The 22,728-nt window shown below is 49.3% G+C and overlaps 1 protein-coding gene across 9 annotated transcripts in view; it reads left to right on the top strand.

The window, feature by feature from the left end:
• The window catches only part of LOC135920784 (serine-rich adhesin for platelets-like), a 658,268-nt gene that overhangs the window by 617,494 nt on the left and 18,046 nt on the right, over positions 1–22,728 (top strand). For all 9 annotated transcript variants that reach the window (XM_065455046.1, XM_065455039.1, XM_065455040.1 and 6 more), the window contains 2 exons: positions 21,488–21,578; positions 22,042–22,097. In XM_065455046.1, the coding sequence (XP_065311118.1) occupies positions 21,488–21,578; positions 22,042–22,097 (147 nt within the window). The remainder of the gene's footprint in view (positions 1–21,487; positions 21,579–22,041; positions 22,098–22,728) is intronic.

Here is a 22,728-nt window from a genome sequence, read left to right as displayed (position 1 = left end):
CCGCGCACCAACAATGATGCAGCAAGGTTTTAGCCACAATCAAATTTTAAGTGACAAGGACCAGGTAAGTCAAAAGAAACCTCAAATGATGTGGTGGCAAAACTCATGACACGTTAGATGTGGGAGATGGGGGGAGGGGGGGGGGGAGTCGGAGGGTACCCTATCTATAGTCGGATACAACTTTAGAAAAAAAAGGGGGCGTTTACTCCTCCGACGCGGATGCACACGAGCATCCACCAATGGGCGCGCATTCCGGACTGACGTCATGAGCCGTACGGCCGGTGACCCCGCCGATGAAGAAGATGGCCGCCCGCGCTTCGAACTGGGCCAAGTCGCGTCAGCTGTGCGCTTCAGCGATCAATGCATTGTTTTATATAAGTACTTTTTCAATAGCAACTGCTTCATTTTAAGCTTGGAAAATGAGCAGTAGATACGCCATGTAAATGCGAACAAGCGCAAAAGCGATGCAGAGCTGCTCTTTCTACTTTTGTCACTTGCAATGAAGCTTAAGAGCAGACGACGGGCAGCGTTGTAGAAGGCACGGGGTTATTTTTCTGTCGCTATCCGGCATGTGCTGTAGCACATGAGAGCTCTACTAAACCAGTCATCAAAATACAAAAGTCTTTATTTATACCGAGAATTGCGCGTTTCAGGAGCAGGATTTTTCGACCACGACTATTCTATTCGCGGAGGCAATCGGCTGTCGCGCTTCGGTCATCTGGGCGGGGCCTCCCCTTTTTTCTAAAGTTGTATCCGACTATAGTAACGTTGGGAGGATAGGCGGAAAGCTCCGGAGGGGGCTCGGGCCCCGGAGCCGCTATGATGGCGACACACCTCGAGGGTGTGCAACTCGGGAAGCAGACGGTCTGTTCATCATATGTTGGCGCTCGGGGTTTGGGTGACTTCACCTACGCATACCAATCAGAGCACGCTGTTGTCCTCGGCAAACCGCAAAAACTCTGCGAGCGCGCTCGTCGCGGCACCCCGCGGTGGCCGCAGTATCCACGCTACGCTGCAGGCCCACCTTCATGCCGCCATATATAGTGACGAGAAAACCATGGCCAGGCGGCGCTACGGATGGATGGATGGATGGATGATTGAGGCTCAACCCTTTGAATCGGGCGGCGGCGGCGCGCGCCACCTAGCCTAATAGTTCTATATGCATGCATACCTATGTATTTACTCCTTTACTTTTGCGTTGATATTATCCGCCAATCAGATAGTCTCCGTTTAGTTATTTCTACCTGTTCAAAGTCTATTCTACTTTCACTGTCTTTAAAACCCAAAGCTTTGAATAGTTCCCCGTTAGATTAAACTGCAGGGTGAAGTTGTTTACAAGCAAGTATCAGGTGTTCAGCCGTTTCCTCCTCCTCTCCACACGCCTCGCACACCAAATCTATCTCCTGGTATCTGGCTCGGTACGTTTTAGTCCGCAGTACACCTGTCCTGGTTTCAAACAACAATGAGCTTCCCTTAGAGTTATCGTAAATATTTTCTTTGGCTATTTCTTGCTTAAACGCCATGTATGTCTCCAATGCCGATTTGGTTTGCATCTCTGTACTCCACATGCCCCTCTCTGTCTCCTTAACCTTTTTCTTGACAGATGATTCCTTACTTGTCCCCCCGCTACTGCCCAAGTACTTGCTTGTCAATTATCTAGTTCGCTTCCTCCACCTCGTGTCAACATTCATCGTGTATAAGTAACTGAAAACCTTCCTAGCCCACCGAATTTCCCCCATTTTTCTCAATCGCTCCTCAAATGCTACCTTGCTACTAGCCTCGCTGCCCTCGAAAGAAGACCATCCCAGATCCCCCATGCACTCCAAGATTTGGTGTCTTGCCATGTGCTCCCAGAGCGAGCCTACCCACACCACGTTGCCTAATTTCCAACTGTTGCCGGGTCTCTGTTCTAATACATAGAACTGCATTGGCAAAATTCAGGCCTGGTACCATTACCCCCTTCCATATCCCTCGTACTACATCGTACCTATTGTAGATCCACAGTGCCCTACTCTTCATAATCGCTGCACTTCTGTTACCTTTAGTCGTTAGATATTTTTCGTACTCTGTCAGATACTCAATGCCATTATTTATCCACACCCCAAGGTACTTGTATTTATCGACTATCTCCAGCGTGGCCTCCTGTATCTTATGCTCGCCGCAAATGTTATCATTAAAAATCGTGACTGCTGATTTTTTTCTTTGCTAAACTTCAAGCCTAATCTGTCTCCTTCTGTACCACATATGTCCATTAATTCCTGCAGATCTTCTGCATTGTCAGCCATTAATACAATATCATCCGCGTACATCAGTCCTGGTAATGACTGTTCAATCAATTTTCCTTGTTTGAAAAATGATAGGTTGAAGCCGAGTCCGCTTTGCTGTATTTTGGCCTCTAAACCTTGTAGGTACAGCATAAACATCAGAGGTGACAATGGGCACCCCTGCCTAAGCCCCCGCCGAATCATTACAGGCTCGGAAACCTGCTTTTCCCATTTTATAATCACCCGGTTACCTTTATAGATATCTTTTAAAAAATTGGTTACTCCATCTTGCACTCCTAAAGTTTCCAGAATGCCCCACAAACCCTCTTGAAGTACACTGTCATAGGCTCCCTTGATGTCCAAAAAAGCCAGCCATAGGGGTCTGTGTTCCTTTTCAGCTATTTCAATGCACTGTGTTAGCGAGAACAGATTGTCTTCTAGCCTCCCATGCTTCCGGAACCCATTTTGTAGCTCTCCAAGTACCCCGTCGTTCTCTACCCATGCCTGCAGCCTGTCCTTTATAATCTGCATAACCACCCTGTAAACCACTGACGTCACTGTTATAGGCCGGTAGTTATTGATACTGCGCCTCCTGACAGCGCCCCGATGTGGAAACGTCAAGCAGCGCGGTCGCGCCGTGGCGCAGTCTCTGCTTTGTTTACATTGTGCCGTCCGCGCTTTTCTTCGCTGCTCGTTCTCACGGCGCTCCGTTTTCGACGGCGGCAGATCGCCTGCTTGCGCAACAACGATGCAAAGATTGCCCTGCGGTTTCAAGAAGGTTGCCGACGCCGACAGCTTTTTTTCGTGGCGGCAACCTCACGATAGGGGAGCGTCTGCTTCCGATCGTGTACGGCGTTGAACAAATTGTGGACGGTGATGGGAGAGTGAAAGCCAAGTGCGTGTCACAAGTGTCCGACAAGATCGTAGACGACATCGAGTTAGAGGTACGCACCATGTTCAGAAATTTGGCCACTTTTATTTCAATTACAACATAAGTCACACTGGCAGCAGGAACTTGTCATACTATACTCGATGACTGCAGATCCATTGGGCTGCTTCTTGACGGTTCCGTCACTTCACAAAGGCATGTTCTGGAGTCTGTTTCACACGTGTCTTGCTGCTGTTCAAGAGCTGTGTCGCTGCAGTACGAAAGCACATGTCCCGGTGGTGCTGACTGCTGAGGAGACTGTTGTGATTGCCATTGGTCTGTTTGGCGCCGCTTCCATCTGCATCGAATATAAATGAAACAGTATGTGTGCCTATTTGTTGTGGGGATTAAATTACTCCCAATAATATGTTTGCAAAGGTAACGTTCCTGTGATTGTGTGCATATATTATTCTACAAGAGTGGTACCACTACAAGTTATGATACTTGCACACTTAGATACTTAGAAAGCATGGGCAAACAACAAACATAACGCGCACGTCTCGAGCGGCTGCTTTCCGATCTACCGCTTCCCGACGCACGCGACGACCGCGGCTTGCATTAAATACAGTCTGCTACCACACAAAAGTAGCGCGCGGCCCCTTTCGTTACCTGCACAACTAGTAATTTAAGTTGCAGCGTTTGGAAAATTGAAATAATTCTCTTGAGCTCGTCCATGCCGATCGCGAGGAAAGGCACAGTGCAATCAAATAAATTCGGGGGTTCTAAGGGCCAAAACCATGCCAAAACCACGAAATCATTATGAGGCCCGCTGTAATGGGGAGTCTCAGGAATAATTTTAACCTCTGGGGGTTCTTTAACGTGCACAAAAATCAAAGCACACGGTAACAAGGGTGTTCTTGCATTTTGCCCCTATCGAAATGCGGCCGCCGTGGCTGGGAATCGAGCACACGTCGTAGAGCTTAGCGGCGCAACACGCAATCATTTACCGCTAACAAACGGCGGATGCCACCACAATTCAACAACGCGACACGACTAAACAAATGGCCGAGCACTAAAACAGGCATATGACTATTCCACTTTCAAGATATTACACGCGAATGCGAAAGTATGAGACTTGCTTGACTCGGCGCACTGCAGTTATTCACGCTTGTCGTCTGTCCTTCTCGTACCACTTCCCAGGAAATCTGTAGAACTTCACGGGCGGCGTACGACCTGTCGTGTTTTCGAGGCTGCTGTGGCAATCAACAACACCACATCAGTATTGCGTGCCGCCTTTCCTGGCTGATGAGGTCGCACTCGGCATCGCAAAAACCACGCGCACGAGCGCTCCCGCCGTCAGAACACGGGCGCGTGCTAGCGCAGCGACGACCCTCGAAACTTCCATCGGTCCGCTAGGGGAGCATTCGGCGCTGGTGCTGCGCGGGCAAACTCGAGGTTGCCTCGTCTATGTGCTCGGCAAGAATGGAGTGCGCGCTCATGTGCTCCAGTCTGGTCGTGCTATGTGTTTCGGGCCAGCTCTGTCCTGCAACAGCTTGACCAATGGATAGTAGCCACATTTAAATTGCGCATTTTTCGCAATAGCTCAATACTAAGCGAAGTCTGCCAAGTCGTCTAGCCAGGAGGGGCCTAGGGATATATTGTAAGTGTCCACCTAGTGGACATGACCATTTCGTCTGCTGCTGAAATGCTGATTGGCCAGGTGCGCCGGTCTCTTTCTGATTGCCCCAGCCCAGCCAATTGGAACTTCAGCAGCACCTTGCGCAATATCACCCCCCCCCCCCCCCCACAGGAGAGTGAGCGCGCGCTGGCAAGCGTACGTCTAGGAGTTTCGTGTGGTTCAAAGCTACCGTAGTTGATGGTTCAAGACTAATAGAAATTAGCGAGACCCAACAGCTACGACAGTGATAAGGTGTGTGACCAAAGTTCCATTCCTACGCGGGCAGGCGCGACCGAGCGTCCGCAGACGATGGTCGGCGATAGTCGTACTTCCGGAAGTACGTAATTGCTATCGAAATTCGAAACGCCCATTTTAGAGCGATAGCTCTACTACTCCAGGTACAAACCCAGAAAACGCCTGGTTCCGTAAATATTACCTTCAAGCTCAGCCAAGGTCAAACTGAGTAGCCTGCCACTACCGGCAGCTGCTGCGTACGCCGCGTGGGCGTCCATATCTTGAAACGCGATCTGCGATGTGGAAGAAGTGCGCGATCACGCGGGCCTCATCTTCAACTCGATCTGCGATGTGTACAAAGTGCGCCAGGTGCTGATAGCTTCGTATGCACTGTGCTTTCGACGTTTAGTTCGCGTTGAAGCGAGGCGCAGCGTGAAGGTCAATTCACTCGCTGCTGCTGCCGCGCCGAGCAGCGTCTGCGTGTTGTCTTGTGGTGCAGTTGTAGATGCGGCAGTTGCTGACGGCGCCGAGCAGTATCTTCGTCCTTTCCCGAAGCAAGCAAAACCGTGCTATCACTCGACAAACTTGGTTTAATCGCATTCAGCCATGGCAGTTTTTTCGCTTACTTCAGCCTGTTGAGCAGCGTCAATAAATATGCAGCGTAATACCGCTGTCAAGCGGGCAAGTGCACTCGGTTTTAAGTGCACTTTTCCAAATCTAAACGTCCCAAGCCGAGCGCACTCGCAGAAGAGTGCACTCCTGTCGGAGCGCTTTCACGGAACGCACTTTGCTGGTCGAGTGCGCAGCCTCGCTGCCAGCGGTTTCAACGATACAAAGTGTAATGCATAGAAAAAGGACGTAGAAGTTCATTCTAGCTATTAACAGCTTTTCACAAAATAACCGGAACAGAACTCGCTGGTATTCTGTTCTAGCGGGATCAAATGCCGCCTCGTCGCAGGCCACCACCTTGTTCTTTATTGGCTAATTATTCGTATTGGCCTGCTTTGACTTGTAACGCTCTTATGATAGAAAATATTGTCGTTTTTTTGTCGAGTACATATAAAGATTGTTTCTTTTTAATTAATAATACAGCTAAAGCAATAGCTTTTAGAAGGTTATGTTATTTTAATCTACATCTTCAAAAAACAGTATTTTAGTCTGTCGCTTTTTTTTTTTTTTAAATGCGAGTGCGCTCTGTTTTCCCGTTTAGCACCGCATAGCCTAAAGTGTCACCCAAGGTCCCGAAGTGCACTCCCCGTAAGTGCACTTGCCCGCTTGACAGGGGTGTAACAATAGGAAGAAGCGCACTGATCCAAACACCTTTCTTGATTGATGTCAGCCATTGGCCAATTATGGGAATCTACTATGTGACGAAATTTAGCAGCACGAAGAGTGAGGCTTCTGTTGAAGAGAGAGCGTTTGAGAAAAATATGACTTCGCGCTCCGCGTACGAGCTCCACACGCCGCGAACGACTGCAAAAAATTGGCCGAGATGTGGTTCACTGGGCTTCTTCGATTTTCCACTTCTGGCTACCCGCGGGCTGCCAGAGCCAGCCAGAGCGTCTTCGTTTTTCTCGGGTTGCTCCGCCCACCGCGCTACGCACTTCCGCCGGGCGTTCGTTTTGCTCGCGCTGGACGGTTCTGGCTACCCGCGGGCTGCCAGAACCTGCCAGGACGATTTTGGTCTGGCTGCTCTCTGGAAGTTCTCTGACTAGCAGACGACTAAAAGAGGCGATGGGCGCTCGCCGCCATCTTTGCGGGGACTTCACGGATTGCAACGCGGGCGCTTGAGGACTTTTACCTCGCTCCGCCAACTGTCTACGGTCATCTTCGGATTTCCATACTTCTAGCGTTATCTTTTTAGGTGCTTGCGCTCCGTTCCGCATTGCGAAGCGGTGTGATACAAGCAGTGGTGAACCGTTTGAAGCTTTCGTGTGTGTATGTGTGTGTGTCCCCTGAGGGCTTCTTCGCGGCGGTGGTCAGCGCGCTGTACGCTCATGCGTGCATGTTATCTGCGTCGTGTTCCACACAAGTTGTAGACGCTCATTCACACATTGCGGTACATTTTGGTTTCGTCTTTCTCTGGTGGCCTTCCTTTTCACATAACTGGCGTATGTATATATCTCTTTTTTCTGCAGTTAGCGAAGGCTTTGCAGCTAGCCCGTGTTCGCTCCGTCTCTCCATCGTATACGCTTAGGTGGCAGCTCGAAACCGATATGTGTTGTAGGGGTTGAAGGACGGACTTCGGGATGAAAATCAAAACTTGGGAGGGATTTATTCTACATTATGTACAGGGAGGTGAGCGACAAGTAACAGTTGTACAGTCATTACGGGCCGGCAGCAACTCGGACGCTGCGGCCCGCGGCAAGAAGTTCGAGAGAGGTGAATCAGGGCATCAGGGAACTGTCCCAGAATGCTCAGGTCTCTCTGGAAGGCGTCTTATAAATCCTTCGAGCACTGGAAGTCACGTCATGTTCGACCAATAGGAAAGTCCGCTCCGAGCCAATGGTTGGTGCCCGTATCGCGTTGTCACACCCGGCGGCTCTCTGCGGTCTTGCCTCGCAGTGGTGCAACCCACTTCTTCTAAGATGGAGAAGGAGGGGGGCGCTCATGCTCCATTGTACAAGGGCCCACCTGCTTCCAGTGACTCGGCTCCGCAGCGGTGGCAAATGCCTTCTCCAAAGGCGAAGGGGGACGATTGAGCTCCATTGTCCCAGGGCCCCTTCTAATCCCGGCGGCACACGACCTGGGGGCCGCAAACTTGTTTGCACGTGTCTCCTCTGGAATGCGCTTTCCTGCTTCTGCATTCCTCAATTAGCTGTGCTGCAATCCGATGTGGTTTGGGGAACTCGAAGTAATCGCAGGAAACAGCTCCATATCTAACAGCTCGTCCTCGCCCCGGTTGTTCTGAATGGCCGGTGAACTCAATTCGCTGGCCATGAGGAACGCTGAAAGAAGCTGCAGGGTACTGGGGTCGAGCCTCGTTTGACAACCCTCGGGATCCTGGGCCCTGGAGAACATACGTCAAACAAACCAAAAAACACAGCGCTGCACCACGCGTAAGCGCAGGCTCTTCACCCCTGACTCGCCAGGCTATTACTGAGTCAAAAATCAACCCTCATCTTTTAGTTCCCCAATTTTGACAAAGCAGTTCCAACCACCCTTCCAAACAGCTATCCATTTCTCCTCGATTGCCGACAAGACCAGAGTACTATTGTTGTTGCAAAACAAAGGGGTCGTTGATGATGCAAACAACAAATGAAAACAGCCGAACATACCTTAAGTGGCTTAACTACACGAACAGCATGTTTCCAATCTATCGCAGTGGCGTACTTATCGCACGTAATGGTGCCACTGAACAATCTGGTCAACCTCACAAGTACGTAATCACAAGCGCACTAGCCTTGTGGTCACTAAACAAAACGCGTACTTGCGTTGTAGGCAAACTTTTCACTTACGCTTACTCACGTTTCTTCCCTGAAAGTCCTACTGGACACGTGACGTAAACGAACAATTGAAATTGCGGGACTTACACACTCCGCAGAACCCTTAAACTAATGCGTCTTTTAATAACTCGTTCCACGCGTACTTATAATAGAAGTCAGAATACGGCTGCCCTCCACACACACTAGCAACCCAGTCATAAAGTCTGCTTCCTTCCGTCCACACAGGACACGCGCTAATGGAACTAAGAACGCCTCTCAGTGCAACTCATGCACTTACTAAAAACCTACGCGCTTAACCTTAGAAAATTCAAAAACACTTAAAAAGAAAGAAGGTTAAATAACACACGCGCTTTACCATAGGCCTTTCGACGATAACCTTGACCTTCAGGTTACTCACACACACAAAAAAAGCCTATCTACTTATTAATGAGCATCTCGCGAGACTACATGTTTACATAAAAACGCGTCTTTCAAATCTCGAGCTTCTCGAACGAAAACATAAACAAAGCTCAAGCCTTACACATTGAAAGAAATCCCAGTCTCAAATCGCGAAAACTTTCCGATGCTCAAAAATAAAACAAAGCACTTCCTTTCTACGGAAGCTCTCCTGGCCTCCTTTTCCGAACGCTTATGTCTGACTCTTACTCTGAGCCGTCCCCGAGCTGGTCGCGGCTTGAAAACTGCTCTGGCTGCCGAGAGACAACAAAAGGGCTGACTAACTATCAGCTCCCCCAAGACGTTACGGTCTCCTGCCAATTTGCGTCCCCGCGCCCCGCTTTCAACACGAACTCGATTGACCGCGTCGCTACTCCCCACCTGGTCTCGTCCTGCCACCTTGCGTTTCTTCGAACTGCACGCTGAGCTGTAAAAAGAACTACGGAACGACGAGGAGTTTAACTGCCTCGTGCCCATTGTCCGCGTCCGTGCAGAACATTCTTCGCGGTCCCCCTTTGACCGGTGGCTCGAACGTTCTGGATGCGTCAACATCGTCCTAGACGACCGCACCTTCTTCCTCGCGCCCTGCCCTTTTGGGTTTCTCGCCATTTTTGGCGGCGCTACATTAATTACCGACTTTCGGTCTTTACCGCGCTTCTTTTTACGGCGCTTTCTCTTTGCACTCGCCTTCATGTCGCCTTCTCGTGCCTCGTGCTGGCCGGCACACATTTCGTCGGCCCGGATCGGTCTCTTACCCGCACAGTCTGAGTGATTCTCACTTAAATCAACACTCTCTCTGCCTCGACCGGCGGACAGCTCAACCGACTCTGGCATAATGCAGCAGGCATTACTCGAGTAAGACAACTCGCACTCTTGCGAACTGCCCTCTACTACATTGCCCAGCTCACGCTGTGCATCGGCACACAGCCCGTCGGTATCGATCGCTGTCTCACGCGCACAGTCCGAATGATTAATAACTGAATCATCCCTCTCTAGGCTACCTAGACTGGCGGAGAGCCGCACCGATCCCTGAACAATGCAGTTGTATTCTCTTGAGCTACACAGCTCGCAATCCTGAGAATTACCCTCAACTGCATCGCTCAGCTCGCACTTCACTTCTGCACGCACATCTGGCTCTACATGGGTGCTCGCTTCTGTCGGGTCAGAAGTACCCTTTTCTTCGCTAGCAACCTCGCTAACATTACCAGCGACGCACACGCTCGGTAACTGTGCCAATTTGTTCGCAGCTGGCCTAGCTGTCTCTACAGTCATCTGTTGGCACAGCACCTCGTCGCTCTCACTACGGCCTTTAACGGCCGCTGTTGCCACTAAGGCATCGTTAGCAGCTAGCCTTTTCCCTTCACTTATGATTCTGCAGCTAATCTCACAGGCACTTCTCTTCTCATCGGCTTTTGGCGAAAGTCCGCTAGACACTTCCTCATTCTTTCGCTCTGTACTACCTACAGAATTCTCAGATAGCCGTTGTCTCTGTGCCAATAACTGATCACAATACTGTATCTCTTTGATCAGTGCTGCCTTCTCTCTCTCATACTTTTGTTCAAGCTCACGTTCGCGTTGATTCTCACGTTCGTGACGCTCCCACCTAAGAGTAAGTTCTTGAAGCTCCGGCTTCCGTTCATTCTCGCGTTCTTCACGCTTAAGCTCACTCCTAAGTTCACGACGCTCCCGCAAACGTACACGACGTACACGCTCCCGTGGCTCCTGTATCACCTCCCAAGCAAGCTCAATGCTTTTCTCATCATTGCCACTATCGTTAATCGCCTTTATGATAGCTGGCGTTTCCATCCGTTCGTCCGCCTCGACTCCCAAATCGTCGCACACCAACAACAAATCTAACCTCGTCAACCTTCTAAGATCCATGGCAGCTGCCCCGACAGGTGGTTAAAACTGTTTTCCTTAATTTGTGCAAACACACAATGCAACAAACTCCCGATTCCCAGAACTATCAAAATGAACACACAACATTTGAGTCTGGCGAATCATAAGGAAAAAAAACACGCGCTCACTTACGGTTGCAGCACCCTGCCATCCGGTTCGTTCGTCCGCTGTTCCCGGTTCATCCGGACTCCCTGGGTCGAAGGCTCGCTCCTTCTTCGCTACTCCCAGTTTCTTCGGACCTCTTTCGGCGTAAGGCTCTCTCTTCTTCGCTCTTCCCGGTTCCTTAGGATCTCTCTCGACGAAGGTTGATTCGTAGCGCTGCCACCAGCTGATGCATTCGGAGGCGATCCTACCGCTGCCAACCAGATGTCGGGGTTGAAGGACGGACGTTGAGATGAAAACCCAAACTTGGGAGGGATTTATTCTACATTATGTACAGGGAGGTGAGCGACAAGTAACAGTTGTACGGTCATTACGGGCCGGCAGCAACTCGGACGCTGCGGCCCGCGGCAAGAAGTTCGAGAGAGGTGAATCAGGGCATCAGGGAACTGTCCCAGAATGCTCAGGTCTCTCTGGAAGGCGTCTTATAAACCCTTCGAGCACTGGAAGTCACGTCATGTTCGACCAATAGGAGAGTCCGCTCCGAGCCAATGGTTGGCGTCCGTATCGCGTTGTCACACCCGGCGGCTCTCTGCGGTCTTGCCTCGCAGTGGTGCAACCCACTTCTTCTAAGATGGAGAAGGAGGGGGGCGCTCATGCTCCATTGTACAAGGGCCCACCTGCTTCCAGTGACTCGGCTCCGCAGCGGTGGCAAATGCCTTCTCCAAAGGCGAAGGGGGACGATTGAGCTCCGTTGTCCCAGGGCCCCTTCTAATCCCGGCGGCACACGACCTGGGGGCCGCAAACTTGTTTGCACGTGTCTCCTCTGGAATGCGCTTTCCTGCTTCTGCATTCCTCAATTAGCTGTGCTACAATCCGATGTGGTTTGGGGAACTCGAAGTAATCGCAGGAAACAGCTCCATATCTAACAGTGTTCGACTGCAGGCCGTTGATCTAAGAATGCAATGATTGCACTCTGTACATTAGACACACGTACATTGGCTTATTGCTCTGATGATCGCGACCAATGTGTGAAACGTTTTTTTTTTTTTCTGGTCACAGGCGGCGTGCATTTTCATGCGCCAGCCGCGTCCCCAGCTCCTTAGGGTCAAAATGAGAAGCACAATCAGCCGCAACGAACTTTCTGAAATCGAAGCCCAAGCAGGTCGGCACGAAATTTCACGCGTATGAGACGTTACCCGATAACCTGTTTTTTTCATGTCATGTGATGACACAACGCCAACTTATCAATGTCGCTGGTGGGCGACGTGATCGCTGCCAGCAGGGATCCTCAAGCTATCGCTTTCGAGTATACAATCACTTACGCGCGATCTCGAGTCTTGTCATGCGCCACGTCGGTGGCCATCTGTTGCGCTGCGCAAGGTGAGGTTGGCCCCGTGCGCGTCCTCCGCCGAGTCGCGCGAAAGTGATCGTATCCCTGAATGCAACTATATATTTTCAAGCTGGCAACGCATAAATGGGCCGACTACGCCGAGTGCGCGCCGGCCTCGCCGGGCGCTGCCATTTTGGTGGCATGTTTACATTCGGCCAGCTGTCCCGTTGTTCGATTTTGCAAACTTCGGGCAGGTTCAGGTTGTCTTGGGATCCCAGTCCACGTGACTTCCTATCAGAACCGGAACTAGCTGGCTGCCAGAACTCCCAAAATCGAAGAGGCCCACTGTGGAGGAGTTGTAGGACGTAGGGAGGAACTTAGGAGGACAGGACTAGGCGAGCAGGATTTATTTGCAGAAATTTACATTCAAACGGGATACATTCGACAGTCTAGCATGGCTCCCCAATGGAGCACGCAAGACGTAGCATACAGCATGCGAGCACGAAGCTCCAAACACACTGCTTGTCGAGCACGAGCACAGAGCACCCCCTAGCAGGCGACGGACAGCTGCTTATAAACACTCCGTCATCCCTAGATCCCTAGGTGAGGGAAAAACGTTCGAACAGGCTTCGTAGCGGAGCCGCCTTTGAGCGGGAGGGCTTACACACACACTTCCGCACTGGTTTCACTGCCCCCACCGAGGTGAGACGGGCTTCGCAGAACTCGGGGCTTACGTCTTGAAAGGCGCGTGGGGAGGTGCCGCCAATTGCCTTCCCTCGGGAACTCCCCCGTTCACAGCAGACCAGGTCGGTAGTGGCGGGTTCAGTAACAAAGCCTGGTTCGTCGAACTCTGCAATCCCGCGACGAAGAGTCGCAGGATTGCAGAGATGGGACAACACAGCGCTGTGTATGTCGATTGCAGAGATGGGACAACACAGCGCTGTGTATGTCGTCTATCGCTGCCCTTGTCCTTCGCGCTGTACGTTATTTTTGATCATGAATTACCAACTAGCCCAAGCAACCACCCTAGTCGCGGACGCGGCGTATTGTCCTCCTCACACGGTAGACATCGTGACGCCAAGAGGCTGGAGAAGGACGGTCGGTTCCTAGAAAACGCCAACCCTTCTGCTGCAGCTGGCTGAGAAACTTTGCATGTTGGCACCTCTGCAGGCCGTTCCTAACAACTGCAAGGTATGCTATCCGCAGACTGTGTTTTTTTGCCAAGCCCGAGGGGTGGTTCAGGACCCCTTTAAAGCAAAAGAAAGTAACAAGTCACCCGCCATGGTTGCTTAGTGGCTGTGGTGTTATCGTGTAGGGCTACTAAGCACTAGGTCGCGGGATCGAATCCCGGCCGCATTTCGATGGGCGCGAAATGCGAAAACACGCATGTACTTAGATTTTGGTGCACGTTAAAGAACCCCAAGTTGTCCAGATTTCCGGAGTCCCCCACGGCGTGCCTCATAATGAGATCGTGGTTTTGGCACGTAAAACCACAAAATCTTAGTTTTTAAAGTAACACGTCGCAAATGTCAGGTCAGTACTCGTGTAATTGCACTAACGGCTTTCAGCGTCGGTCAAGTGCGTCCTATTTGTTTGAACTGCAAATACTACGAAGAAAGGGCGAGCTCTTTGTTGCTACTTCCTGGTATCGGAGTAGTTGTATGACCCTCAGCGGGCGGGCGGAAATAAACTGTGCCTAACCTTGACGCGCGCCGCGCCAAACCAGCTCCGCCGTGGGGCTCCTTTCCCGCGCATGCCCGCCCGCCGGCGTCTCGCGTTGGGCCGCGCTTTTTATGTTTCGTTTGCTCCCCCGTTCCTCGCGCGCTCTCGCCGACTCGCATCACTCCTCCCGTAGACGCCCGCCCTGGGCTCTCCGCAGTTGTGTGCAGCGCAACGCGATACTGGTGAGAGATCTGTTACGCGACGACTGAGTGTATTACTCCGCCCGCAGCCTTTTTGTATGAGCCTCCGATACAATCGGCGCCGCGCAGCTGTTTTGAATGCTGCTCAGCAGAAGGGCACGTCACAGCCATGTGACCCAGGCGTTGGGTGACTGAATCCGGTGGACCGAAGTTTCAGCCCATAATACCGTGACCGGAGTCAATCTCCTGGCTGCCGCGTCTGCTCGTAGCTATCGCACCAGTACTCAGCGAATTCATTAGTGTGGCCGCTTCAGAGATACTACAGTCTCGGAGGCCACATTGCCGACGCAACCACAAAACACAGTAGTTTACGTCGCTCTCTCTCCCTCTTCGTGTCACCTAACCACTGTAATTTAACTGATTACGTGCGAAACTTAAGCGATATTTCTACACGAACACAAACGAAATCGCGATCGCACCGCATCGCTTTTCACACAAAAAGCGCACGCGAATGTCACACTCATAAGTTATGAAAGCAACTCGTGAGACTACAAGAAAGCCCAACTAAGTTGTGTGTGTGGTCCTCGAAGCTCGAGAGACCCGTCTGCAAAAGGGCCCATCGCCGCGTCACTACATGCAACGCGGATCTCGGACAGACGGCGCGTGCGTTTTATCGCAACATGTCGTACGCGTCAAAAATCGAACGCTCGAACTTGGCAGCAGAATTATGGGATCATCATATGTGAACAGTAGCAACTGGTGAAGTTTCGATTCTATACCACCCTAGCTGCTGGCCAGAAACAGCCGCATGCAATATAATTATTAGGGTTCCGCGTTATCGGTGTTTATTTTTGACTAAATTCGACGGATGTTTCTGAGAGTTTATTCCTAGAAAGAAAAAAGGGGCGTTATCGGCGTTTATATGCCTGTATTTTTTTTACTTTATAATTATCCGAAATTCGGAGGTTATTTTTCGTGTTTTTAATGGTGGCGCATTATAAACGGACACCAACCACACAAGAACGCATCCAGAATTCTGAAAGTGACCTTAATCAGATGAAATGTTTAGAGTGATGTTGGGTCAACACAAGCGCAATAGTACAGCGCGCATTACAGCTTGTTGTAGTACCTACGGCAATATTCAGCAACGGTCATGTCAGTGATAGTTGCACGATTCTTTCCGTAAATCACTCTTAGCATTGAAAAAAAAAAAACTTTCCTCATTGGCTCTAAAAAGTAGTCAACTTCTTCGGGCCGGTGTTGCTTTCCCGTCCGAAAAAAAAAATTTTTTTTGTTTTTTTTCGCAGGCGCGGTGGAAAAATCCGCTTATTTCAGATAAAACAGAATCGTCAAAAAAATTTACTGGTGGATGTTTTTCGGCTTAATCCAAAAACTTGGAACCCTAAATATATGCTTCCTCGCACGAAAGTTTCATTCACCTGAAACGCGAAATCCGCCTGTTTAATACACACAGTATTAAGCATGACAGATATCACGAAGCTCATCGAGGAAAGCAAGCATATGCGCCTGATCGCTGTGTTTGCCTCTTGAAAAGTTCCCCGACGATTACGATACTCCCTAATTCCAACTCTGAGCGCAGCTCTATACGTGTTTCCATTTCGCGATATATTGGCTGGCGAGGACAATCTGTCTCGTGCAGCACATTGCAAACGGAGCGAACTGCGGCATGACTGTGTCGCTAATCGGGAGGTCGCAAGAGGTAGCGCGTGGCTGACGCGCGGGCGCGATTCACAGCAACCTCCGCTCATGCAGCTCTTTGTTTCCGCATGCCATCGGTGAACAGACGACGGCGCGCTACTCTGGCGCCATCTCGTAGCGGTCGTCGCCGCAGAGCATGTTATGCGCTGCACTACGCTTTCCTTCGCACGCTTTCGCCATACTTTCCTCCTCCACTTTCCGCCTCATGGTTCCGCTCAACGTTAACCAACTTTGGTTCCGCTGCACCCTCCTCCTCGCGCTCCCTTCGCCGTCTTTCATTCCCCACTGCGCTCTGCGTTCGCTTTTTTCATCATTCGTTGTTTGTTCGCTCGGTTACGCCGAGGTACGAGGCCGATGCGAAACGCAAAACGGTGCGCTCATGAAAAGATCGCGTGATGGAACAGAAAGCACCGATGAACAGATGTGATGGCTGAGGGCTCAATGCTAGCCGTCTGGAGCACGCAAGAAAGTACGCAGAAGCACACGACGTCTTTCATAACATGGCAGCAGACGGCGGGCGCATCTTATTCAGATGGGCACGTCCAGCCGTCGTCTGCTAACTGCTTGCGCTGGTCCGAGCAGAAATCTGGTAGCTCCGAGTCCAAAGACTGCCGCCGGCAGTCCGCGATTTCAGTTCCGTGAAAGACGAACGCGATACTGGCAGCTCTCGGACTGGGCTCGGCGGAGCTGCCGAAGCTGCCCGAGAAAATCGAATGCGGGACAGCAGTCCGGCACTGTCAGGGATGGACAATCGGAGAGGCCCACAGACGGCGGCGGTAGAGTGAACACCTGGACAATTCTAGCATACGCTTCAAAGATGCGTGATTTATGTATTTATATTTAATGCCAATCAATTCCTCGTCGGTTTAGCTTCTTCATCCGCACCTTCCTGTTCTCGTACGAAAGTCTGTTCCGCTACGAAAGTCATACCGTTGTTTACGATAGCAGTGCGCGGAGGGACTGCATTCTGTCGCGTTCACTCCCGTCCGGCCGAACCGCGCTGCGCGCAAATAGTGTGAACCGCCTAGCCTCTACTCAACTACGGAACGAGGCGGTGCGGGCGGTGCTCCCCCTCTGCTGACTTGTGAGCGGTTGTGAGAGAGAGATCAGGGGCGGGAGGAAGCAGTTTGAGGTTCCTCCCGTCCTCTCGCGTGATCCTCCTTTCCCCATGTTCGAGAGGGTCTTGTGTTGGCGGCGGCGTCCTCCGCGGCGGCAGCCCAGAGGAAAGCGGTGCGCGTTCTTCCTCCCGCGATGTCTAGCGGTCACGGCGTCTGCCCGCTTCGCCGTTGTCGCCGCCCTGCGACGCCCGAATCGCGAACGATCGCTCGCGTAGGCAAGTTGTCGCCGCGACGTTTCGCTGGTGCCGGTGCACGACTCTCGGACTCTTGCGAGAGGAACCGGACCGCCAGTGTCAGACGCGCGCTTGGTCGAGTCGGCCCGCTTCGCCCTGTCCCGTTCTGCGTTTTGTTCGTCTGACGTACCCGCTTGGCCTTCGCCGCACGTCGGTGAGTGCCTCGCCGCTGCATTTATTGCCTGGTACACGCCTCTCGCGGCCACATCTGCCGTATTAAAATCGTTTCTTTTAAACCGATTCACATGCTCGGCAGTATGGAGCTCTAGTTTTCCTCCTCTGGTAGCGAGACGTCGTTCCTCTAGTATGGAACTTATTATGATGCCGCTGTACAACAGCAATCGGAGGTTTGGGATGCTGCGATGTTTCACTGGCCGAAGGCTTCATCTCTATCGAATTTCTTGTATATCTTCTACAAAATTTCTTATATACTTCCAGTCTTCAAACCACATCAGCTATTTAAAATCTCTTTGCAATAAATTTGTGGTACGCTAGAATTCTTCACAGGTCCAGGGTTTCATTTATATGAAATTTCTTTCCAATACATTCGTCCCTCTGCCATAATAGAAAGTCACATACCAGCTGCCCAAATAACTGATATTTCGGGGTTTCTTTGCTACCGACTCGCACAACAGGTGGAATTCGGCTGAAGTTGTTTTTCATTGGCGGTATAACGATGCCCTTATTGAACGAAACCTTTACGACCTGTTGCACAATTAGAATTGTATCAGCAGCAGCAGCCTATTTATGTCCACTGTAAGATGAAAGCCTCTCGCTACGATCTCCAATTACCCCTCTCCTGCCCCAACCGATGCCAACTTGCACCTGCAAATTTCCTGATTTCATCACCTCACCTATTTTCTGCCGTCCTCGACTGCGCTTCCCTTCTCTTAATTGCCACCCATTCCGTAACTTTAATTATCCACCAGTTATCCGTCCTATGCATTACATGGCCTGCCAAGCTCCATTTCTTTCTCTTAATGTCAATTAGAACATCGGCTATCCGCATTTGCTCTCTGATCCACTCCGCTGTCTTCCTGTCTCATAACGTTATGCCTAATATTTTTTGTTTCATCACTCTTTGCACAGTCCTTAACTTGTTCTCGAGCTTCTTTGTCAACCTCCAAGTTTCTGCCCCATATGTTAGTACTGGTAGAATGCAGTGATTGTAACCTTTCTTTTCAGTGATAGTGGTAGGCTCCCAGTCAGGATCTGTCAATGCCTGCCGTACGCATTCTAATCCATTTTTATTCTTCTGTAAATTCCCTTCTCTTGGTTAGGGTACCCGTATTAGTAATTGACCTAGATAAATGTACTTCACAGATTCTAGAGGCTGATTGGCAATCCTGGGGTGCGATCGGAGATGGTTGTTGGGCGCGTTCGTTCGGTTACCGGCGCGCGCGATTGGCCTACTCCGCGCCGACGTCGCCAGCCGCGGGGCGCCGCCCCGTTTTTGGTGACGTCAAAATGACGACACGTTCCTGTCAATCATCCGCCCACCGAGCATTTCGTCCGAACGCGACGGGAGTTGAGAAGTTTGGAGCGATCATACGGCTTCGCATGGCGCGTCTGGTGGATTGGATTGGATCCAACAGGCAGCCTGTTCGGCTGCGGAATGGCACGTTTGAATCCAATCCATAGTTTAATTCTAGAAAATGGCGCTTCCGTTGGAAACTTAGGTTGTTGTGCTGGCGTTTCTAGAGGAAGGAGAAGAGCGGGTGGCGGTGCGAAACGCGTTTGAAGAAATGGCAGAGAGTGAATTCCGGCGTCGTTTTTGTTTCTCGAAACAAATAATTCGTTGGTTGTGCAGAGAAATCGACAACATCATCGGTGCCAGTGAGCCACTGGGATGTTGTTGCTGCCTCTTGAAAAGTGCGCCACTCTTCCCGTCGTATTTTTCTTCTTTTTCCTTCTCGCTGTGCGCGACACCACCTAGGGACGACGCAAAGAACCTAATAGTTATAAATTGCAGTAGTCACACGTACTACTATTTGAAAACGTGTTTGGGCTTGAGAAGAAAAAATACATTTTTTTAGATAAAGATTTCATTCAATTGGAAGACGAGAAGCATTTGGCTTTGTAGTATACTGTTTGCAAGCAGACGACAAACAACGGAGGTAAACTTCCGGGCAGGTCACCGCTTCCGGATTGGCTGCTCTCTCCGCCCCGCTGTCACAAATTTTGCATACTGCAACTTTGTGACATTGCAGCAACTGAACAGAACGCGTATCGAACAAAATATCTCCGATCGCGCCCCTGAACTCTTGTTCCCTTGCCAAGATATTGAACATTTTCTTTGTCCTCTGCATATTAATCTTCAACTCTTCTGTTGCGCTCTCTCTGTTAAAGTCTTCAATCATTTGTTGTAATTCATCCCCAGTGTTGCTGAACAGGACAATGTCATCTTCATCTGTGTGTTCTATAGCTGCATGTTTGTTTGCAAGCACCAGCCTAAGTTGGTATGTTTTTACCCTTACTGTGTCTAGGCTGGTCTGTTTCTTCTTGACTAATTTTACTATTTCTCTGTTCATATTGAGGGAAATCATAGACCTCACTAACCTATGATCACTGCAATTTGCCTCACTTAACACTTCTACACCCTGCACAATGCTGGAATCAGCAGAGAGTATCAAATCAATTTTATTTCTTGTTTCTCCATTGGAGCTTTTCCAGGTCCACTAGAATCGATGCCGTAGTTGCCAATTGCTTGTTCACCAGCCTGCTTTTAAGTGCGAAGCATTTCTTGGTGAACATTTCTCACTTTGACAGTGTGGGTCCGGTCGGTTTGGTAGAGATATCTGACAAGCTAGCTAGCTGCCTATGTCTTGTTGCTCTCATAGTCATTTCATTAACTTGGTATGTACCACAGTTGGCATAGTACGACAAGAGTGTATGACTAGCATAAATGATAGGTCTTCCAGACGCACTACGTCTTGGTGCTCTCACGGTCGTTTTGTTAACTTGGTATGTACCACAGTTGGCATAGTGCGACAAGAGTGTATGATGAACATAAATGATAGGTCATGACATGAGTGTCAGGTAGTTCATGAAACAACGTTAACTTGGTAAGCTCTGCCCGCACAATGCTTCACACAACATCTATTCCCACCAGGTTGTGGGATCTGCCAGCTTTTTTTTATACATTCCATTGTCTCTGGCCGCGTCGAGAGACACGAGAGAAGAAGAAAGGGCAAGAAAAGTTTTACAAATGGCTCTAACATTGTGGTTCTGAAGCGCACGTAAGCAGGTGACCATGAAGTCTGCTAGGCACACTAGATATTTTCAGCAAGCCTTGACAGAGAACGAGAAGGGAAGTAAAAAAAATAAAATGTATCCGGTATTGTATGGTGTTGTACTATTCATTGATGATCTGAGGATTTTAGTTCCCCTCTTTCTCTGCCATGTGCATGAAAACGTGCCACGGTGTAATCTGAGAGGTGGTATTTACGGAGCCATTGTGTGCTTTTTGTGAACTGCCTGGCGGCACTACAGCAGCTGCCAATGTTTAGTCGTAGCCCCAAGGCAAATTCGGGACATAATATAATAAAGGAATTCATAGAATAACAGCAATGTATCTTCTAGAATTTGTCAAACTTTTTGTGCCCTCAACTTAACAAAGGAAAAATAAATGCCTGTTTTTAGCTTAGTTTGACTCAGTACTTTTTAAAGTTGTTAATCTTGTACTCTTGTTAATCTTTAACTATAGTTAAAAAGCGTTTCGAAGCTAAGTTCTTACTGTCGTACAAAGTTGCAGTGCAGTGTGAAGCCTCGTGTAGTTGAAGACTTCCACATTCCATGTTCTCTTTTTAACAGGTGGTGCAAAGCACATTCTCTATCCGTCTTTTTGGGGGGGGGGGCATTGATTTCTTAGTCATTGAGGTCCCTCTTGGCACTTGAGACTGATGTGGCGTATTTTCAGTATTGCTGGGAAAATTTACATCTAGACTGGGTCATTCAGTATGCACAACAGATAATCGGCGGTTTGTTATACGTAGTAACACAATTGGTCCCAAGCAAAGGCAGATGCAATATTTGGTGGCAGATGATAAATAGAATGTTGAGATATAAGCAAATTTCAGGCTTAAGAAGAGTGTGGTATCTGCTGAGTCATTGACTTATGGTTAGCTGGACTACGAGTTAGGTTGACCCAGAAATGGGGATAATTGTAAATCTCTAAGAGAGACATTTGTCCAGAAGTAGTATTTAAAATATGCCGATGATGATACTTGCTCCACAAAAATGCAACAAGGTTGTTGTGAGAATTTCACTTAGCATCAGGTTCATGTACAACCTTTCCAGGAGCGGCACCAAGCTGACTGAGTTGCAAAAGATGCAGAGCGAGTGGAAGATGCTGAAAGATTCACCTCCAAAATGCCCAGATGCTGCAAAGGTGCGCACTTTTTATTTGTGCTGTAATGTGTGGAGGTTACATCTGTCTGTTCGGTAGGTAACCAAACTTTGTAATTTTAGTCGGCAGTACTCCTGAGTTTAGTCACTGTTTACTTCTGAGTTGTAATAGTTAGGATTTGTATTTCTTTCTTGCATATATGCACAATGCCTTACTAGCCATCCTAGTTTTCTTTAATGATCGGAAACATTTAGCTTTAACTTATACTTGTGTATTGCAGAGGTACTCTGTTGGCAGTAAAAAGCATTTAAAAATTTTTGTTCTGGGCGATTATGAGCATCTTTTTTGGCTGGTATGTTGGTCACTCAAATGAGTACTGCAGTATGTTTTGCAAAGAGCGTAGAGAAGTCTGCTTAAATACCCACAGAGCTTACGGTGCCTTAGTAATGTAATTAATTGTTCTATCGCCCACTTATGGCAATAACTTCTTTTTTTTATTCAACAGACTTTGTTGCAGGGCCAAGCAGGAGTCCCAAGTTCATTGGAGAAGCCTTCAACAAGGTGAGAGGTCACAATAAGATGGCAAGCTTCTGAGCTCGTAATTTCAAACTGGAATTGTAGGCTTAGCTTCAATGCAGATATGTTCGTTTTGTATCGTTAACATATTTATAAGTTATACGATCTTGCACAGGTTTCTTGTGCCTTTATGCCTCTGTTAGCTTATGATGATAAGGTATTCTTCTTTTATTAGCAAAGTTCTTTATTTTATGATTTCGTCTTGTGATTTTGTGTGTGTGTGTGTGTGTGTGTGTGTGTCATTCGATAATATGCAATCTCTTGTTGGAACCATCATGCTGCTTCTTATGTCGTTATCTTGTATGCATTGTGAAACAGGTCCCCCAGGTCATTCTACTTTAGGACCTCTTAATGTACTGCTGTAAATCTATGCTTGCTTTTCTTGGTGGGCTACTAATAAACTTCTTATCATGAAACAGAAAAATTGGCATCCACCCATACTGTTGCACAAAGCTACAAAGGAAACCCATACAGGTTTCTCAGAAAGAAAGCCTTGCAGTTGAAGAAAAATTCATCCTGGTCTGGGACTCATTCCCTTTCATGTACTTTCCTCCACCTTGTGGGCTTCCGCAGAAGTGATTTGCGATGAAACTTATCAGTAGCTGATAACATGGAA

Source organism: Dermacentor albipictus, chromosome 7, assembly GCF_038994185.2.
Source record: "Dermacentor albipictus isolate Rhodes 1998 colony chromosome 7, USDA_Dalb.pri_finalv2, whole genome shotgun sequence".
NCBI lineage: Eukaryota > Metazoa > Arthropoda > Arachnida > Ixodida > Ixodidae > Dermacentor > Dermacentor albipictus.
The sequence above is the reverse complement of the archived record's forward strand: the minus strand, read 5'-3'. Positions and strand labels throughout refer to the sequence as shown.